The following is a 21,951-nucleotide window of genomic DNA, read 5'->3' as shown; positions in this document are numbered from 1 at the left end:
TATTCATCTCCGAGGGGCACATATGCTCATCGATGTCTACAAATGTACTGATGTGGTTTTGTGTGTCAAATGCATATTTGGATTGTAGCTCTGGCCTCAATCAACTTTTTTGTGTTTTCCCTGTACAAGTGTGAGTTTTCCCCAAATATTATATTCGACTCCGACAGTCCAAAAACATGCAGTCAAAGGCCAGTTGATTCACTGACTGATACTATCCCATCAACATGTCATTTATACTTTCAAATATTACAAACTGAAAGCATCTGATGGATAATACTGTTTGTAAAAAAATTTTTCTTTTGGATTTAATTTGACGGCTTCAAAGCCAAATTGCCTTTCCTTTTCTGTTGGTGTCTGTCTACCTTCACTTTTTACAGTCAGAGTCCGAGCTGACCCCAATGACGTCGTCTTCTGCGATGCTTCACGGCTTTATCAGCTCTAGCCGTTTGTCATCAGCAAAAAAAAAAGAAAAAACTGCAGATGGCATCATTTGTTTTAATTGATTTTTGGTTTTTTTTTATATATTAAGCATGCATCAACAAGTTTAACACTGCAAAGTCCAGCGCCTTGCCTTTTGGCTGTTATTTCTTCCAGGTCCAAGGTGCAGCCAAATGGCAGGCGTGAACAGCTCAGCTTGTCACCAATTGTTATGTACGTGAAGCAGAACATGAGCCAGACACTGGCAGGCAACAGTCTCTTCTTCTCTATCGTGCAAATCAGTCACCCCCCCAGCCACACAAAAAACAATGTTACGGGTTTTTCATGTGATGTCAAGTCTCAGAGTTGGCTGTATCATTAGAGACATTAGTTCAAAGTCCTAAGGAATTTGACCAACTGTGTCTAAATATCATTCAATATTTAAATATATACTTATACTAAAGTTCACTTACATTTAGACTATACTTTTACTGTACTTCTCAGAAGTATACTTCACCAAGTAAATTTCAAGTATATTAAAAAATAGGCTATGCTATTATACTAATATGTATACTTAGACTAAAGTTTACATTTAGATAGTACTTGTACTTGAGTATATCTTATTAAAAGTTTAAGACAAGACTCCTGTGCAGCTTCTATCAAAAAACTACGGTGAATTAAACGCACTTGGTTCTGAAGTCTTGGCCGACCGGCTGCACGGGCCTCTTGTACCAACTTCTTTTGACTGAGTTCCGTGAGCGCCAGGCTGCACTGATTGATTCACACCGATGAATAATGAAACTAATCATTAGAGCCAAGTTTTCCAGTCAAAGGCTGAACAGATGACAGCACATGTCCTCTTTCGTGGCGGTACAGGATTCCTGGAGGCATTTGCCCTCCGGTCTGTGAGATAAGAGCGTTCTATACATATCAGCCGCTCAGAGAGCTGCTGACCAGCGACAAAACAAGGACGTGTCAGAAGAATGAATCTTATCTGGAGAAGCAACCTTTGAGACCGTTTACGTTGCACCACATTGATTCATCCTCAATGCTGGGCCGTCTATCTAGATTGCTGCCGTCATAACTGTTATCAACAGGACTTGAGAACTCCATGTTGGCAACACAGCTGCTGAATTTGCAACATAGGAAATACTGCTTAATTATCTTATTTAAATAAAACAAACAAACAAACAAACAAGAAAAAAAGAAAAAGCTAAGAATATACAGGTATATGAGAAAACTCCCTTTTAAAGACCTGTTTTTAAAGGCCAGATTAATATACTTTCATATGTGCAAATTATCCAAAGTCAATTAATCAATGGAAATAATAAGCTGTTTCCCCTCGTATCCAAGCCCTTCATGGGTGAACAGCAAGGACTGATGAAGCCTCTCGGACAAGGAGTGAAACATCTTCCAAAACATATCAACAAGTCCAGTTCACATCATTCAGTTTGCATTGAAATGTCTCCCACCTGCATAAATGAGAATATGCATCAACTGGTGATAAACTTCTGAATTAATAACATGAGATGTCACTGCTTTTGGCCATAAGTTAACAATGAAATAGGCAATACAATTACTCACTGAATATTTACACTTGGTGCATCATTTAACTAGGCCAATCGGCAGCAGGTCAGTAACATGACTCGGTTAACAAAAAAAGAAAAAAGGAACATCCCAGAGAGGATAAATATTTCTGTTTGGTTTGTTGTTCCTCTCTTCTTTGTGTGTTTGTGGTGTCCTCCAGCATGAGAGGAAAGACATCATCCAGGTTATTATCAGTGTTTGGAAACCACACATGCTCCTGCGACCATTCAGAGCACGACTTTTTCACGGTAGGGATCAATGATTTAACCAAGATGGACTCAATCATTGTTCTTTATGATGCATCTTTGCTTTGCGCTGGAAGAGTCTGGATGCTGTGCCAACCTGCCTCGACTGAAGACACCCCAATTTCACGATAATACCAGAAAATCTGTTGGATCTGCAGCGTCCAGATTCTTCCTACGTGTTTCCTGGTTGGCTCATGGCCTTCTCATATACGTCTCTTCTATACTACTGCACCCAATTCAGCAGCATTGCGTGACAATTTGTGTTGTATTTGAGCTAGAGTTTATACAATATAGAGCCATAAAATATTCAAACATGCACAGTTTCAAATGTTTTTCTCCTTTATTATGGATTTCAATTGGCTTGGGGTAAAGTCCCCCAGGGACAGCCACAGACAAACATGATTTGTTGACACTTGACTTTGCTGTTGATTCACATTTACAAACAGAATTAGAATAGATTGCCCGAAACTGATAAATATTTAATCAGCAAATCCACCATTTGATCGGGCCGTGCCTGGGGGGTCAGAGGTCACGTCATTGTTCCCGCTGCCTCTGTCATAGAGCACCGTCCTCGGAGCAGCAGGGGAGGTTATCTCAGCTGTGAGCAACAGTGTGGCGCCCTCACTCGTTTTCTCAGATCTCAGAAGTCTCCTTCACCTTAATGAGGCGGTTTTGCAATGTGACATCTGCTGAGGTCACTCCTGCTTTAACTTAATATCTGGAGCGACGCCGGGCTCGCAGAGTGTCCCCCGTAGGCCGCATCGCCCCGAGGAAAACAAAGCAATAAGGAACAATCCACGCTGAACTCAAATAACCCAGAGGAGTACAATCGAGGCAACGCACAGTTGTTTTAATTCATGGCAATTCACTCACTCTCAGCTCGCTCTTACATTAACTGATGAACGTATTCAGAAGGTGATGTATACTCACCCGTTTCTGTGAACCGACATGCTGTGACTTGTCAGTGCAGATACAAGAATTTATCTTTTCTGTTTATGAGGCTCTGCAGCCATTTACTGTCCGTAAGACTGTGCCCTATAGATAATGCTGTTTATTAATGTTGAGCACATGTCTTAGATAAAACAACCTTGGAAATAATCATTTTACCTTGAATTTCAGTGGTAGTCTCTAAAGTTACTTGAATGACAAAATACACACAATCTTATTACCCATGCCACAAATGTTGAACACAGAGGATGTTCTGGCTCAGTTTTGGTTTGTATCTGTTGAGGAGATTTTATTTATAGGACATTTATTTACATATAGTCATGTTTTCTATTTATATATTTAACATTTAGTATTGGACAATATATGATTGAATGGCTCTAATGTCTAATGGATTATTCACCAATACAAAGTACAAATGCAATGGATGAAAAAATATACAGTCGAATCCTAATGAGTCTGATATCAGTGAGAGTGGCAGTGCAGGTCTCTTTGACCTCGTTTTCATGTTGTCTGTTTGTTGTAGGTTTTTATTTCATTGTGTGATATAAAGGAGCCTAAATTAAATAAAATAAAATAAAATAAAATAAAATAAAATAAAATAAAATAAAATAAAATAAAATAAAATAAAATAAAATAAAATAAAATAAAATAAAATAAAATAAAATAAAATAAAATAAAATAAAATAAAATAAAATAATTATAAACCAAATCCAGTTTGCTCATTTACAAAAACTGATGTTTTGTACACATGTTGGTGACCTTCAGGTTTCATTAACCACTTGAAAACTGTTTGGAGTGCGTAGGTGTTGCATGGATCATTGAAGTTTCAAGGCCTGTTTGCAATTCTAAAGCTATCATTGCCCAAGATGCTGAGGTTATTCAACCCGATTCGGGAACTAAAATCACTCAAAGCAAACAATGGATGAGAAGAGGAGGAGTTTCCAAGTGAACTCATGGAGCTCCAGGATTTTAGATCCTTAAAACAAATTCAGTATTTAAAAAAAATTGATTGTTGTAAAATAGTACAAATAGTACTATATTACCATCTATCTATCTATCTATCTATCTATCTATCTATCTATCTATCTATCTATCTATCTATCTATCTATCTATCTATCTATCTATCTATCTATCTATCTATCTATCTATCTATCTATCTATCTATCTATCTATCTATCTATCTATCTATCTATCTACAGTCTAAGTAAAGATGAATTGGGAACATTTGTGACTAGGCTACAAAACAGAACCGTGTCATTGTGCTTTTATGTACACAAAAAACACCATTTGTGTGCGACAAGCAGCTGCTTTTGGCAGCCGGACTGTTGTGTCACCTGCCTCTCGTGTAACCCTTGTCCTGAGCGAGGCATGCTTCAGATGTCTGGGGAACAGGATTGAGAAACACTCTTGTCGATCAGAAATAGAGAGAATTTGTAACAATTTCTTCTTCTTTTGTTTGCTTTGGCTTTCAGGAATAGAGGTGCAGCACTGCCATTTGTCTTTGAAATACCATCATATCTATTAGCCTCTATACTGTATATTGTGTGTGATTTATGTCAACTGTAACCCTAATACATTGCAGCATGGGTCTGTCCCTCAACTACATTTCATCCGTTGATTTGAACCTTACCCTGTGAGTTGTAGGCAAAACCAATGAACTGAATAGGCATGAGAAAGGGGGAAAAAAATGTTTGCTTAGATTTGCTGACTGTCTAAACTGCTGCTTCAGCCGAAAATGGATTGATTGCATAAACTGCATTTCCACATGATTAGTATTGTTTATGGAGTCGATGACTATACTATACAAGTGACTTGTTGTGATGGTACAAAAGTCTCTTCATCTGCCCTCTTGTGGTACAAGAAGGTATACAAGTGAACACATCAGCTCAGAAGCCGGTGTCACAGAGCTTCTCAAAGCTGGTAAACAGGATGTTTCCTCCAGTTTGTTTGTTGTAGTCACTCTGAGTGAGTGGTCAACAGATCTCACTTCCCACCATCATTTAGCACAACAGTGTGACAGTAATATAGTCAACAGTTGTGAAGGAGAGGATCAATGACTTTTCACACACCGCCAGAATCCTCACGTCTAACCTCCAGGGCAAAAACGTGGAAATCACATTGCCTTTTACTGTTAAAATAAACCCAACCCTGCTGAACAGGTTGAAACACACATTTTAAAAAGGGACCGTTCTACAAGCCACACAGTGACACGGAAAGTTACATTTACAGAGAGGGCAAAAGTCCCTGTGTGCTCACCGTATAGGCAGTTCATAGCCTCTGGTAGTTGGGGTCAGCAGGTTCAAATGTGTTCCTGAAGAGATGTATTTATGTGTTGAATGCATTGCTGAAATAATATAGCTTTGTGTTCCATTGTGATTTGTGTTATAAAGTGAGGAATTTTCAGTTTTGTAATGTGTTTTGGTGTTCTGGTGCAGAAAAGATACATTTGTTCAACACTACAACAGATAACATCTATTAAACACACTATTGCACAGTAGTATAACATAAATATAGAAATATAAAAACAATTATAGTCAGGAAGGACATAATACCTACTTGCACAAATCCTGCTAAAATTGTGACAATCAGGATGTCAGTCAAGTTTGAACTTTATAGGCACAAGTCCTTAACCCTGTAAGACTCACCATGGTAAAATAACAACTTCAGGTTTAAGTATCTGTGATTTTTGTTTGTTTGTTTTCCAAAAGACCACATTTATATGGTCAATGGTTCCTCTTGTTTAACCCTGCAATGCTATCGGATGGTAAATGCATCTATTGGTCCATGAACTCATACAACCTGCAAACTTTATTACAAATAACTCTAACTCTGTTTTTTCTTTTCGTTCAGACCATAATTGCATAAATTATTCCTGGTTGCAGTATTTGCAACTTTATTTGTATTAGTGTTTGAAAATGTATCTGTGTCTCATCAATTAAAAGTATTTAACTGTTGTAAAAATACATGTGAGCCTGGGATTTTTTCTTCAGTTTTTTTTCTTTTTTTTTCCCCCAAGTAACTGCTTTACTACTTTTTTCATATTTTCAATTATTTATGTTTTGATAAAAACGTGCAGTGAGTTGATATATTGATGTGCAATGAGTTGATGAGTTGCAGTGAGTTGACTGGAAGTGCAATGAGTTTGTGTGCAGTGAGTTGGCCTGTTCCTGACAAATGTACATGAACTCGTGACATCATGATATATACATTTACTGTGAACAAAAAGATTGGTCCTAATTCATATTCCTTCCAATTATAGAAGAGGGTGAGAATGAACAAACAGGCTCCGGCTGTTTTCAAGTGTCTTTCAAAAACAAACACAAAATAAAAATTTAATTTAATTTAATTTAATTTAATTTAATTTAATTTAATTTAATTTAATTTAATTTAATTTAATTTAATTTAATTTAATTTTGTGTATACAGTGCGTAGGTGTTAGATGGATCATTGGAGTTTCAAGGCCTGTTTGCGATTCCAAAGCTATCATTGCCCAAGACGCTGAGGTTATTCACCTGATACAAAAACCTCTCAAAACAAACATGGAATGTGAAGAGGAGTTTCCAGGATTTTGAAAACGTTGATGTTATTTAATCATGAACCATTATTTTTATCCAAGAAATTGATTTTTGGGATATTTCACTCATGTGATTTGTTTTCAGGATTTCTCCCAGTTGCAACACACCTGAATGCAATAAGGTGCTCCTTACTTCGCTTTTTACCAGCTTGATGATGACATCAACATCAGATTAAGGTGTGCTGACGCTGGGAGAGAGCTAACATGTGCAGGACACGGGCGCTGGAGCTCTATAGAAATTGAAGAAAGTTTATTGATCCCAAAATACATTTATTTTAGATTTTTTTTTTTTTTTTTAGTCCAACCCTTGGAAAGAACTGGTATTTTCTTTATTAGAAACGTTTTCTTAGTTTTAACACACCATCTGTGCACTAATATTATAGTTTATGATTCACTTTAAGCTTTGTTTGATTTTTCTTTCTTTTACCCTCGCCATAGATACGGAAAAGAACTAATCTGGGGGGGAAAGACCATTCAAGCATAGAAAGAACATGCAAACAAACTGCACTTGGAAAGTCTTGAGCAGGACTCAAACCCATGACTTGTGCACACTTGTTCTCTACCCATCGTGGTAGAGAACGCCTCACCCGTCTCAGCCAATTACAGCCACATCTCCCTCATTTTTAAAAAGTGGTATTTTCTGTGTTTCTACGTGGACGAGCAAGCGAGCTCTGAATATGTTTGTGGATTTTCTAGCCTGGGATGTTTACCATGCGCGGGAGACCTCTCCAAGATGGCGGCGCTGTAGGCACGTCGCGTCAACAGGCGCTGATAGGCTGTGCGGCAACTCGTGTGCACGTCTCATCGTCAACAGGAAGTGAAGGAAGCGTCCTTGGAGATACCGCTGTTTCTGCACTTGTGTGCCTTCTTAACGTATCTGTCAAGAAAACTGACAGCTAATATCATCGCCGAGGCCAATGAGAAAACCCCTAAAACCTCGGAAGGTAACTCGAATATCACACCGAAGCCAATCGACTCATAACTACTTGCTAAGCTAGTCGTCGGCTAACGGTAAATCTGCAGACAAGCTAACGTGAGAATGATGAGCGATCCTTTTTTTTACTTCTGTTGCTTCGTTTCTTCCCGATATTTTCGGGGATCAAGATGTAAACGTGGTTTCAGTATCACACATTTAACCGCCCCCCTTTGTTTGGACCACAGGTTCAAGAGGTTGCTGACAAAGATTAATGTCATGTTTCTCTATTGTTGCACGTTACAAATCATTTAAAACACTGCTACTGTGACAAACTGCCGTGGTTCGTGTTAGTGACCTGTTGTGTACTCTTCACTTGTCCCCGCAGTAACCATGAGTGCAGCTGCTCTCATAGGAAATCAGCTGATCCTTGAGGAAGACTACGACGAGAACTACATCCCATCTGAGCAAGGTATCTCAGAATAATAACAATAATAATAATAATAATAATAATAATTGTCATAATAGCCTTTGGATCAGCAAACTACCTTTGATTGACAGCAGAAACTATATCATTTAATGTAGGCTCTCCATCTCTGAGGATATGTATCTATTTGGATCCATTTCAATAAACATTTATTGTAATCAAACCATAACCCACTGATATTATACTTTTTAGAGGGCCTGTTTTTGCCTGCTTTTCCAACTGCCCCCACAAAGTGGAAACTAGCATAATTACCAGTCAGGAAGGTTACATTTCCCACTTCACAGCATTCTCAAGGCAATAACACAGAATTCACATGGCTGCTCCCTGAAGTGCTGCTTTCTTGCTGATGACACCTATATAAAAAGAGGTTATGATATTAAGCTTAAGATACATGTATTTAGCCGTATTTGCTTTCCAGCCATTGCTTTGTCACAACTATTACTCCAGAGCTTTATGAATGGCTCGTGAAGTGGTGAAAGGGAGTGATGAATCACATGCCTCTAAGTACAAGCACAAGCCACATGAAGATAACTCATTTGTGTCCAAAGTGAGTTGATCAATCATTTTATTTGAATTGCATCTATTTTTTTTTTTTTACACATTGCAAGCCTTTTGTCAGTTTTTTTTTATTATTATTATGCCATTCTATACATTTAGTTCCAAATTCTTGGTAGCCTTCATTGCCATGTTAATTGGCGTTGGACTGGCTTCATTTGGGTCTTTGAAACTTCCCACTTTTGGAATAGAAAGGGCCTAGATTATGAAGAATTTCATTCAGATGTATTTTTTTCCTTGTGGGAAAGATCGAGTTTGGATATTAGGACCTTTGCTGCCTCATTAAACCTACTCGTGGTAAATTAACTAACCCTATCCTTAGTTTTTGTGTTTTGGATTGGACCTCTGTGACTTATGTTATTTTTGTGTGCTATATGCCCAGCATGAATGTACATGTTTTAGTTAAGTAATTAAAAGGTTAGAAACAAGTTCTATCAGTTGTTTTGGGATGGTCCATCTACTAAAATTGAGAACAGCAGCTTTAATGAAAACTTAAATATGCATTGCATACCAAGCAGTGTGTGCGGCCCCTCTCATCTGTCTCTCTTATTGTTTTGGCCTCTGTCTGATCAGAGATCTTCGAGTATGCCAGAGAAATCGGCATTGATCCCGACACCGAGCCAGAGCTGCTGTGGCTGGCCAGGGAGGGTATTGTTGCCCCTCTGCCTCCTGATTGGAAGCCTTGGTGAGTTAGACCAACACCTGAAGCTGAAGGCGCTCTGAATGTCTTATGAAGACATTTCCACCGAGACGTCAGCGGCAGATAGTGGTCATTTCCTCCACACCCTTACAGCTCATTAACACATCAAGATATTTTTTGGTTTCTTACTGTGGGGGTATCCAGATTTCTATGAAGCGGGTGAAAGTTTTATTAACCAGTCAATGGTGTTCATTATATTAAACAATTAACCAAGCTAATAAACCTAACTTCAGTTTTACTGTCCAAATAATTACATGTAGCTGTTGGTTGTGCAAATATTTGAGAGAGGTTAATTTTCAAGTACACCAACCATCAACTGCATTTGCTTTTTGAGCTGCTCACGTGACCACTCCTCCATTCTTCCTCCTCTTCCTCACACACAGCCAGGATGTGACAGGAGAAATCTACTACTTCAACTTCTCCTCGGGCCAGTCCACGTGGGATCACCCCTGTGACGAGCACTACCGCCGCCTGGTGGGACAGGAGCGAGAGCGCGCCCAGCTCGCCGCAACCGCCGGAGCCCCAGGAGACAAGAAGAAGGAGAAAAAGAAGGCAAAGAAAGAAAAGAAGGAGAAGAAAGAGAAAAAAAAGAAGGAGCCACTCAAGACGCCTGGAGTGAGTGATGGTTCATTGTGTTCTCTTTTTTTCCCCCCTGTCTCTTCTCTTGCCAAATGGGTAAAATCAGGAGGGACCTGACATTTTGCAGCTGATACGAGATGTGTGTGTAAGGTTTTTTGAAATAATGAAATCTGTCGGGCCACTGTAAATTTGTACTCCGGGCTAATTTGAGTAAAGGCCTATACTCCACTGTTGGACTTCTGTTAAGTTTCAATGTTAGCCACACGGCAAAAATTAGAATAAAAGGTTTGTAGAAATTGTACATTGCAGGGTTGAGTAAAGAAAGTGTATTTAATGATTAATATGGTACAAAAATAGTAAAAAAAAAAAAAAAAAAAATGAAGAGAGGACAGGAGAATGCTGCCTATCAAAAGAAATCACTGAACAAAGAGCTAGTCTGTGTTGCTTGTAAATGTATCTTACATGCAACCAAAAGTAAACAAATCTTCTAAAGCCTGCTGTCTAATCCCACCCTGCCACAGCTCCAAACACAGTTACCGAACATTTTCTTCACGGATTTACTCAAAGAATGACACACAAACAGAAAGGATGCCATAGAAGTACAATTGAAGTCACAGTAAGCAAGGCCAAAGGGGATGAATATAATGAACGTCTATGTGGCAGCTGACTATTAAAGCTGAAAGGAATGCTCCTCTTATCGTTTCTCAGCAGGGCCGGGACTGACTGTGTCTCGTTGTCTTCCAGGCACTGAGTTCCTCATTGGGACCCTTACCGTCCCCACTCGGCAGCTTGGCTCCTCTGAGAGGGTTGGACGCACCTTTGCAGGGCCCCCTCTCTGGATCTGCCACCACTCTCCGGGGGTCTCTTAGCAGCTCCGGAGGGCTGGAACCCCTCAGGACCTCTTCCAGGGTAACATCCCATTACTTCGTCAGCTTGTATCCGCTCGACTTTAGTGCACCATGTTGATAAGCTCTCTGCTTTAGAGTCTCCGGGGCAGCGGTGCTCTCAGTGTTCTGGGAAGCAGGCAAAAGGAGAAAGTTTTGCCTTGCTTGCCTGGCTTTGATGACGAGAATGACGAAGACAAAATCTCTGAAGACGAGGTTCGTTTATCACCTTGGAGCTTAAAGAACGAAACAAATATACATCGATGAATTTAACCGGATATTTTGTTTTTTAGCCAGATTCTCGTGGTTCAGATGGACCTCTGAAGAATCTCCACTTCGACCTGGACGAGCTCATAGGAGGCCTGCAGGATGAGGTGGAAACCTGCTCGATGCTTTATGCTGATTCCGTTAGAATATTCAGATGTGAACGTGTTGCTTGCTTTGGTGGGACTCACTCCTTGTGTGAACGTTGGTTGCAGGACAGTGAAGGCAGTGGTTTGGCCCCTCCTGAGGAGAAGACAGAACCAGAGTTGCAGGACCTGGCTATGTCTGGTGACCAGAGCCCTGAACTGCCTTCACAACAGGTACAATCCCTCAAACCTGCACTCCTACAATTACAATTCCACATTCCACATTCCAATTTCTTGATCTTCCTTCACCTGCTCATCACATTCTTTCCTTGTTTCATATTTACTGTCATTGCTTTAGTGAAACATTACTATTTGTTGTACTTTCCTGTTTGTATACTATGTGTGACTAGTCAGAAAGGACTGAAATTATCTCAACTTATATTAGAAATGACCAATTATCATCATTTTGAGAGAGATTTTTGACCTTGATAATCACTTAAAATGCTGTGAAATCCAGGCGTGACTGATGATAATCTGATATTTATCTAATGTCGGTTGTGTTTGTGAATGTCTTTATATTTGTGGATTTCTCTTGTTGTCTGACATGACTTCTAAACCATCTGGCATTTCTTCTCTTGTGTCCCTTTGACCTTTCACCCTCTCGCCTCTTTGCACTTCGACCTGTATGTGTTCGTACAGCTGCTGTGCTGCTGGGATCTATCCTACGGCCACGGCTGCTACTGTGTCTTCCTCTTTGTCCTGCTGTCTTCCTACTGTCACTGTTACTGCTTTGCTGTCTGAATCTGTAAAAAACAAACAAAAAAAACCCAACAGCATCCGAGCATGTGTCATCACCTTCAGAACAATGAAGACCAGCCTTTTCCTCATATTCATCTTTTTACATCTTTCCACCATCAACACTGAACAGTCAGTTTTATAGATTTAATCTGAAGGAAGACTCATGTTGTCTTTAAATTGAGAGAATTACCGAGTGGCTTATTTAATCAAGCTTACTGATTCAGTGCTGAAGCAACAGAATCGCGTTCATTGACCAAACCTCTTGTGTGTCAGTGTGAGTGATCCACAACGTAATGGTTTCTAAATTGTGTCTTCATGTTTTCATCCGTGGACATTCCACTTGTGCATTGTTGTCAAGCAAACTTGTTAAAGGCACGATGTGTTGGGATCGTATGCAATCGTGAGAACATCAGCCCATCTGTAAGCCTGGGGTTGGGGAGGGGATATAATCGTCCTCCTTCCCTCACCTTCCCTCCTAAATCCCTTCTCTCCCTTGTTCCTCTGCACGCCATCCTTTGAATCTCCGTGTGGGGGCTGGACGGACGTTTTGTTTCCCCCCCCCTCCCCTTTACCCTCCACCACGGACCCTCTGAAGGGCTGCCACGTGCGTCTGTCTCCACAGGCCAGCGGTAGAAACCATCCCCGCGTGAAGGGCAGTTTTCCTCCCTCCACTGAACCTGACGACTCAGAAGAGATAGAAGAGGAGTTAAATGGAGTGGAGGGAGAGGGTGGAAAGGTGGAAGAAGGGAAGGAGGCAAAGGGAGGTGCAGTCAATAAGTTTAAAGGGGAAAAGGAAGGAGATGAGAGTGATAGCGGGGAGGAAAGGGAAGCAGAGCGGAGAGGAAGTGGAACAGCTGTAGAGAGCGATAAAGGAAGAGCGGGTGGTGCGGTAGAGGAGGAGCGCTGGGACGGTGGGAAAGAAGGGAGAGTGCCCGGAAACATGAAGCATGGAAATGAAGAAGGGGGAAGTGATGGAGAGGAGAAAGCAGACAGGTGTGTTGAAAGCAGAGACAGAAAGAGGACTGGGGAGAGCGACAAGGCTGATGGGAGCTCCACTGAGGAGAAAGAGGAGGTGCAAAAAGTAGCAGAGGATGAAGAGGAGGGGGGTGGTGAGGAAGTTTTGGAGAAGTGCATCGACAGTGGTAAAGATGGAGGGAAAGACAACAAGGAGGAGGATCAAACGGATGATGAGAGATATGAGCTGCAGAGAGATGTATCTGAGGCAGGGAACACGGAGGGTAAAATCAAGAAGGTGGAGGTCATCGGGAAAGGAGGGCAGGAGGAGGCCGAGGAGGCAGAGAGTGACGAGGTGTTGGACAGGTGCTCCCTGAGCCAGATGGAGAGCGATGAGGAGGTGTTGGAGAGGTGCGTGAAGAGTGAAGGAGAGGAGACGGAGGGGGAGGGGGTGGAGACGGAGGATGGGTTGAGAGCATCAGAGAGTGACGACGAGGCCGTCGAGGTCTTTGAAGGGGAGACGTCAACGACAGAGCGAGGCCTCGAGTCGCCGCGCCAAAAAAGAGCTGCTCTCACAGACCAGATGAACAGTGTCAGCACAAAACCCCTCCTTCATGCAGAGGTAGGGTTTGGTGTGTGCCGCTGTGCATGACCCCCCCCCCCCCCCCCCCCCCCCCCCCGTCCCCCCTATTTAAGTTGACTACCCAGCGCTGGAACTGCTTGATCTCTGCAAGGAGGTGCATGTAGCTCCCGGAATCCAACTCCACTGCCTTAGGGGGCGTCTCGTCCTCCGGGGTTGCATGTCATCACATTTAAATTTGACAACTCATGTGAGCCCCTGAGGACTGGATTGGAAATTCGGACCCCTCCCTTCACTGACGGTGTATTTGCTTCTAGCTTGTTGTGTGATTATTTGCTTTCAGTCCAGAGTCTTTTTGGCTTAATTGCGACGTCTCTGCTTGCACTCTGGCCTTTTGCACGTAGGTCTGTGTCTCACTGATGCAGGCGGCATGCGGCTTCAGTGTTTAGTCCTGCTAATGGGCAGTTTGAGTGGATGGTTGTTGACACGTGTTGTGATTCAAAGCTGTTATGTTCTCATCAGGTGTTGTGGTTGTATGTGCGTGTAATTGCAGGACTCTGAGGCTATTAGGAAGCAGGAAGAGGATTCACTCTCTGTAGATGTCAAGGTACACTCATCGTGCACTCTGACATTCATTCTTTTAACTATTCTCCATCAGCCCGTCCTATATAGGTTCTGCTTGCATGTCTTTTAGCTGACAGAGAAAGTTCTGGGCGTTCAAGGCCTGCATGAGAGAGTCAGTGGGCCGGAGAAATCAGAAGAAAAAGAAGAGACTGACTCTGACACAGACAAAAGGTTTGTTATTCATTTGAATCAGTAAAAAAACATCAATCTGCTCTGTAAATAAACCTTTTGTTAGAGAAATACACATAACTATTGTTACATAATGTTCTGTCCCATCCAAAACCTACTGAACACTGCTTATTCTGCACAGCCTCACAAGATGCATAGCATGTTCTTAGCCAGGCCTGGCGCTCAGACACTGCAGCCGATGGAGAGAAATAAACCTGAATGTGTGTATTACAGTATTACTGTAATGGCCCAACAGTGACCCTTTCCCTCTTAAAATGGTAGAATCCTTCCCATAGACAGGGTTTGTAGATGGGCTTTCACACATGCTCAATATATACAGACATCGTTCCTGATTCTCAGCAGTTTGTATTGTTTTTTAGCAAACGCCATGTTTTTAGCCACTCATAGGTTCTTTCAACAATGATGGTCACGCACAGTCACCGCTCTCTCTGCAGGCATGTTCGGGCCAAAAACAAAGGCAAGCCTCTCGTCCATGAAGTTAACAGACTCGTCCTTCACCAGTCCAGCCCTTCGCACTCTTTCTCGGGTTCTTCCCACTCAGAAGAGATCGCTCTGGGACGGGAGGAGCCCCCCAGCCTCTGGAGAGCCGAAAACTCCAGAGGTCGCCTGGTGCGCACAGCCAACACCCAGCGAGAAGACGCCGATGTCCATGTTCGAGAGAGAATAATCCTAACAGACAGGGAAAAGAAAGAGAAAAAGGACGAAAATGCAGTCAAGGGGGAGGAGGAAGAAAAGGAGGAGCAAAAGAAGCTGAAGAGGAACGGCGAACAAGAACTGGAAGGAGAGAGGGAGCGCATGTTGAAGGAAAAAGAAAGAAGGATTCAGCTTCTCCAGGAGGATCTCCGGAAAGAGGAGGAGCAGGAGGAGAGAAGGCTGAAAGAGGAGAGTGAAGAAAGATTGAGGTACGTAGACGAGCATCAGACTGTAGATCGCACTGAATTTATGATGTAAAAACTAAATAAAAAATATTGTGATAAAATTTAACGAAACTGTAAACAATAATATATTTGGTAAAACTGTACACGTTTATAAAGGCTGTTATCGTCATTTTAAAGGTTGAACACTTTTTGGAGAGGCTCTACAGAAATGTTATGAGGTGAAAAGTGGCAAAAATGGCTCTTTTGATCATAAAGGCTGGAGATCCCTGTCCTGCTATTAAACTATTTGATGATAATGAATTGTTTACTGTCTATCCAGTTAGTTTAATTATGTGTGGAAGATTTATATATATTGTATTCTTGCAGGACTCTGCGACAGCGCCTCCTCTCCATGAGGACAGAGGAGGAAGCCAAGCTGAGCAGGGAGTCTGATCAGAAGCTGGAAGAGCTCAAGCAATCTGTTAAGAGAGAGAGGGAGGAGCAGCAGCAGCAGATCAGGTGAGACTCGCACAAGGACAAACGGGACTTTCTTAGGTGCCCAGGATTGAATGAAGATGTGCGATGATGCGCGTTTGCACAGGGAGGAAAGCAAAAAGACGCTCAAGGATTTGCAAGTCAGCATAGAGGAGGAGCGAGCGGCATCACGCAGCCGACTCGAGGAGGAGAGGAGGCGAGAGTTGGAGCGTCTGAAGGAGGCGTCGGAGGAGGAGCTGCAGGCTGAGAGGAGGAGGCTGCAACGAGAGCGCGACGACAAACTCAGCTCCATCAAACAGGAGGTGACCTGGCAGCTTTCCGTGTTTGGTTCGAGTAACTCGCAACTCCTGTTGTGGAAAGTTTGGATGATCAGAACTGTTCGAAAACTGATCCAACAGAAAAACCAACAGTTTGTGTTTTGTGCTGTCGGTGTCGGAGCGGATTAGTGCTCATCAGCATTTGTTTAAAGGTCAAAAGCACAGAGAGGAGGAGGGATCTGATGATGAGTCCACGGCCCGAACACCAACTGGCAGAGTACCACCGCGAGGTCAGAGCCCTCACACACGTGTGCAAAATGACAACGGCGATATTTGCGTTCACTCTGTAAACACACCAGCTCCTCCTCCCCCAGCTGGGTGAGGTGCTCCAGGAAGTGCGCGAGGAGGTGCAGCGCGACCACGAGAGGAAGCTGGAGCAGCTGAAGGACGACCACAGGAGAGAGATGAGCAGCATCAGAGAGAAATACCTGGACGAGGTTAGACAGCGCTGCAGAGTTGCTACCTCAATACCCAAAAAAAACAACAATACAAACTTAAAACTCAATTAATAAAAGTAAAAATATTCCAAAAATTGAGGTTTTAAGTAAAACATTTTTTTATAGATGATATCAATTTCTTTGTGGTTTGAGATTTCTTCTGATAACAGTGCTCTTTCTCTTGCCTCTAATACACACCGGCTATTTGTTTTTCCCCATCCCATCACATTTATGCCTGCAGTTCTCACCTGCAGAAATTCAGCTGCACTTGCTATAATTAAATTCTTTATTTTTATTCTTTTGACTTTTATCCTCACTCTATCGATCACTTAAAATCGCACAATTTTTTGGAATGAATCCATCATCATTAATTGCATTTGTCTTTCATCAAAATTCATTTTGAATTTGCAGAGCATGAATCGAAAATACTTGATCGCACTTCAGTGAATTGTTAACGATTTGTATATTATACATTCATTCCATTCATATTACAGTATGACAAAATAGCTTTTTTTCTTCACTTTTCTGTATTTTTGTAAAATGTGGAATGTAGATGATGCATTAACTCCTCATTGCACTACTTCGAGGATCATTGAAATAACATAATTTGTTTTGAACTACAGGCTCAATACAATGCAATTCAAAATAGAAACATTTCTGAGTGTCGTTTCCAGGTTGATTTGGCCTTACTCTGTGCTTTGTGTGAAAATAACATTCTCGGACGTTTTCAGTGTGACAGTTGTCGATATTTATTCCCACTGGTGGTGACCGGGTGAAATTGTGCGTGTGCTCCAGGAGACTGCTCAGAGGCAGCAGATGCAGTCCGCTCTGCAGGAGGACAGGGAGCATCTTCAGGCCTCACTCACTCTTCAGCTGGAGAAACTTCGCCTGCAGCTGAACGCACAGATCCAGAAGACTCAGCTGGCACACACGCGCAAGGTTAGAAAGTTTCCCAACTCATTAAAAACCCAATGCTTTTAAAGAAGGTAGAAGGATTCATGTTTGTTTTCTTTAGGAGTCAGAGCTGAAAGATCTGGCGGATCAGCTGGAGCAGAGAGAGAAAGAGCTGAAGAGCCAGGAAGTCTTGCTGCAGACAAAGGTATGTGTCCCATAACCTTCATGCACCGTCGACCTTCCGGTGAAAAGCAGAAACGTAATATTTCTATTCCCGATCAGGCGGCAGATCTGAAGAGAAGAAGGCAAAAGCTCGGAGAGGAGGAGCAGGAAGTGGACATGCAGATAGAGGTAGGGAAGAATCCTAAATGTGTTACTTTCACCTGCTCAGCAATCAGTCAAAACATCCCATATCTGTGCCCTCAGGCCTTACCCCGGCTGCTCCAGGAGAGAGATCAGCTGAAGGAGGCGCTGCGAGAGGAGAAGGCTCAGGCCCGAGAGCTCGTCCACGTAGCCCGAGAGGAGAGGAACGAAGCCAGGGAGCAGCAAACGAGGCTGAGGGAAGAGAGAGACAAAGCCAGGGAAGAGAGCAGGAGAGCCAGGGAGGAGAAGGAGCGGCTGCAGGGCAAGGCGACACTGCTGCAGGAGAGATGCGATCGTCTCAGCCTGAGATTCAGGTACAGATTCGGCCGCAGGAGCTTTAACGTGGAGCAGAATTCGGGACGTTTTGGGAGTTCACACGTTCTGCTCTTGTTCTGTCAGCGCGCTGGATCAAGATGCAGGAGCGAGCTCCTCACCCAGATCCGGGCTGGACAAACGGAAGCAACAAGAGACGGCGCCCCCCGGTGATCACAATGAATCATCGCTGCACGTCGACGACCTGGACGAGCCGCCTTCGTCTCCTGTGGCCGACAGCCACGGCAGCATAGACGAGTAAGAACAGACTCACACTCAGAGTCCTGATTAGGGGTCATAAAGCACAACTTTTATATATATAGAAGTTATTTACAAGTTATTTAGTTCACTTGCCTTATATGTGTGATTGGTTCTTGAAGAACAGATGTAACATGGACATTTCAGAGGAAACAGTTATGAGTTCAGTTATCATGAGGTTGATTAAAACATTTTTAAAAGGAAAACACACTGGACACATCCAATAAAGCTGTAGTAGCTAGTTCTGTATAAATTAAATATATATAAAAAAAAAAAAAAAATCACAATTCATTTCACTGAATTTCACTTGGTCTCGGCCTGAAATCATCGGCGTCATCAACTCGTGGCTTTTCTCGATAAACTTTTAAATTGTTTAAACCACTTAATTTGTTGCTTTTAAAAGTGTTTATATTGACAGTACATAGCGGAAAAAGTTAACTGTCCCTCTCCTTCTCTTTTCCTCTGTGTGTCAGCATTCGGCGGTACATCTCCTCACATGGTGTCACTATCCAAAAGACCAAACTGTTCCTGGAGAGGGAGAGCAGCCGGCTGCAGGAGAGGCAGGCAGCTCTGCAGGCTGCAGCCCAGATCAGCTCCACTCAGGGCCCCGCCACCACAGGAGAAATAACCCAGGAGATGATCAGAAACCTCCAGCAGGTAGGGAAGCAGGCGATGACCCGTGAGCTCACATGTTTGGTTTGGAGCTCATTTGCTCTCCCTCCGGTGTGCCAGGAGGCCAGGAGTGTGGCGGAGCTGCAGCAGACCGTTCAGAGAGGAAACAGTCTCCTGAGGAGGAAGGAGGAGCAGCTGCAGCAGCTGGAGAGCTCCATGGCAGAGGAGGTGAGGAGGAGGAGGAGGAGGAGGAGGAGGCCTGTGCTTGTGAAGGAGCACTGCACTGTGAAATTTGTATTTCATTGAGCAGGAAGAGGCCAAGGAACGACCACATGTTTTATCTTTATATTTATGCTTTATATTTGGTGTGTAACTACAATGTTATTGACGGTCTGTCCTGGTTTCTCTGTTGTTTCAGCCTGTTTTTGAGGATCTGTCTCGACATGCAGGAGAGAGGAAAGTAACTTTTGATGTGACCGAGTCTGACCTGAGCAGCACCGTGGAACCACCAGACGCTGCAGGTAACACTTCATCCAACACACAGATACACATGGAACCATTGTTTAGTCCTTTCTTATTCACTTTGTTTTCATGTCGTTTTGTACTTTCCTTGTAAAGCGCTGTCTCACCGCCCCAGTCACACTCTGTAGGACCTCACTGCGAAGTCGCATCCTCACCTGATGTCTTGTATATTTCTCTCCATACATTGATCTTCTCCTCAGTGGGTCATCCCACCGTTCCGGCCAAAGTCCAGCAGTTGGCCGATTCTCTCCAGCAGATCTCCGGCCAGCTCAACACCGTCCTGAGTGCTCTGGGGTCGCTGGCTCAGGGGCCGGGAGCCGCACACTATCCCGCCTCCACTTCTGCTCCAGTCCTTCCTGACATGCGCCGCCTGAGCCCCAGCTCCTCAGGTCCTCCCCCTGCCGTCAGGGTCTCACAGCCACCGTGGGCCTGGCCACCTCACAGCCACTCCACAGCCACGCCGCTCTTCAGCACGCCCATCAGCAGCGGGCTGAGAACCTCGGACGAGCTCATCTACAGCCGGTGGAGCAGCATATTTCCAGGTAGCCGCGTCACTGAATCGTCAACAGCTCCGATATCGCGAGTTGCATCGGCTTCAATCATTTCTGCTCCCCAGGAGCATCGATTGACCCGGTCGCCTCCAGCACGCAAAGGACCAGCCCAATGTTCTCTTCTTACACTCCCATCAGGTACCGCTTCCTCCCAATACCTCTTTAAATTCAGAGTACGCTGTTTAAATTGTGCTTGAGACACTCGGGGTGTGTGTGATTGTGTGTTACAGTGAACACGGCATGTGGTCCTCCAACAAATCGCTGGAGACGGACGGCCAGAGGCTGCAGGGCCTCATCGACGGCAACAAGAGGTGGTTAGAGATGCGCAAGAAAGACACCAGCATGTATCCTTTTCTCACTAAATCCACCGCGATAACTCGCATGTCATTTTAATCAGACGATCTCCAATCACATAACCAAGATTTCGGTGAAATCTAAGAACCTTTGAACATGACCATCCTCATAATTTGAGTCAAAGTTTTGATGATTAAGCAACAAGTTAATACAAGTTTGATCCTGAACTAAATCAGATTTCTTGTCAAAAGCCAACGTGTCATTCATTTGATCCAGGTATTTACACACACTGGATTGGTTGATATGTTTGACCCTCGAGGTTTAGATATCATACATTTTTAAAGAAATCAAAATTTTTTCCCACGCGTGAAACATCCAAAAAGGAAATGTTCATCTGTATTATTAGCTGCCAGAGATCAGTGTTGCGCTCGTCTTTAACTCTGACCCGCCAGACCTCTCTTCACTCGCTATCGGGCCCCCTCCTCGAAGAGCAGCCTGGTCCAGCTGGGCCTGGACGATAACAACCAGATCAGAGTCTACCATTACTGAGCAGCGCAGACACACATCCTCCTGGACTTTGGAGCTTCAGTGATATAAGACCAGTGCACATCGCCATGTTTACATTGGTACAAAGGTTTTCAGGGATAGTCCCGCCTCCTCTCCTGTGATTGGCTGAAGAGATATCCACGATTCAGGGTTCATATGTCACAGAGGGCTGAAGATTCCAGGAAAGACGGGAGATTTACGCCACATTTAGGCCAATCCACTCCTTTGTATTCTTATTAAGAGAAGTTTGTGTTTGTGTCAGACAATCACAGAGAAGCACCTCAGCTTAAAGCATTTAACGTGACTGAAAATGTTCCACTTAAAGCGAAGAAACAGCCACACTGATATTATTTGAAAAGGCAAGTGGTGCATATATCTACTACGCTTTGGGCTGTTTGTCTTTGTAATACCACTTAATTCCGCTAAGTGGGGTAGTGAGACAGAGCTCTCATTGATCAAGCACTTCAGCCTGTTTTTACCAAGAAGAAAGGAAAAAGCAGCAGGTGAAGATATGGCCATGTGTGTTTTTAAAAAAAATGCTTCTTAGTTATTCTGTGAACTAAATTCAAGTTTGCTTGTGAGAAGTAGATTTTTTTTTGGTTGTTTCGATATGTTTCTCCTTCAAAGCAAGGGGAACAAATCGGCAAGAAACTACAATTTTTGAGAGTTCTAATATATGATGCTGCTTCAGTGGAGGATAAAATCTCAGAAACTCAAGTGTTCTGCTGTAATGTAGTGGGGGAAAAAACAGTGAAAAGCAGCAGACTGGCTTCATGTGTCCTAATCTCACCTACTACACCTTTAAGGCCACTTCAAACAAGTTTTCTTCTAAAACATCTAAAAAAAAGATCTTGTGCGTTATGGTTTTGAACAGCTTGTTGTTACAAATGAATTGTTACTTTGTATGAATTTCTTACAGTCCCTTAATTATTTTGTAAATGTGAAGCCAGTTTAGTTTTATATATTCCTTTTTTACTCGTATGGCAGTGGCTTGTGTAAACAGTAAAAAAAAAAAAACATGTCTTTGTGCATATATTTGTGTAGATGATACTGTATTTTTCTAAGATATTTGAATAAATCTTTATTTTATGTGTTTTTTTGTGTGTTT

The 21,951-nt window shown here is 42.8% G+C and overlaps 1 protein-coding gene across 1 annotated transcript; it reads left to right on the top strand.

The window, feature by feature from the left end:
• Window positions 1–7,598: 7,598 nt before the first annotated feature.
• Window positions 7,599–21,936, top strand: cep164 (centrosomal protein 164). Its single transcript, XM_080510461.1, has 28 exons — window positions 7,599–7,716; window positions 8,074–8,157; window positions 9,301–9,412; window positions 9,811–10,042; window positions 10,751–10,915; window positions 10,990–11,106; window positions 11,184–11,264; window positions 11,370–11,642; window positions 12,661–13,614; window positions 14,126–14,179; window positions 14,267–14,367; window positions 14,820–15,287; window positions 15,630–15,761; window positions 15,844–16,039; window positions 16,207–16,284; window positions 16,369–16,491; window positions 17,287–17,430; window positions 17,507–17,590; window positions 17,668–17,736; window positions 17,812–18,062; window positions 18,148–18,318; window positions 18,792–18,975; window positions 19,051–19,158; window positions 19,349–19,451; window positions 19,653–19,994; window positions 20,069–20,141; window positions 20,234–20,347; window positions 20,750–21,936. The coding sequence occupies exons 2-28, from the start codon at window positions 8,079–8,081 to the stop codon at window positions 20,844–20,846; spliced, it is 4,905 nt and encodes a 1,634-aa protein (XP_080366587.1). The 5' UTR covers window positions 7,599–7,716; window positions 8,074–8,078; the 3' UTR covers window positions 20,847–21,936.
• The last annotated feature ends 15 nt before the right edge of the window (window positions 21,937–21,951 follow it).

Source organism: Blennius ocellaris, assembly GCF_963422515.1.
Source record: "Blennius ocellaris genome assembly, chromosome: 2".
In the NCBI taxonomy this organism is placed as follows: Eukaryota; Metazoa; Chordata; class Actinopteri; order Blenniiformes; family Blenniidae; genus Blennius; species Blennius ocellaris.
The sequence above is the reverse complement of the archived record's forward strand: the minus strand, read 5'-3'. Positions and strand labels throughout refer to the sequence as shown.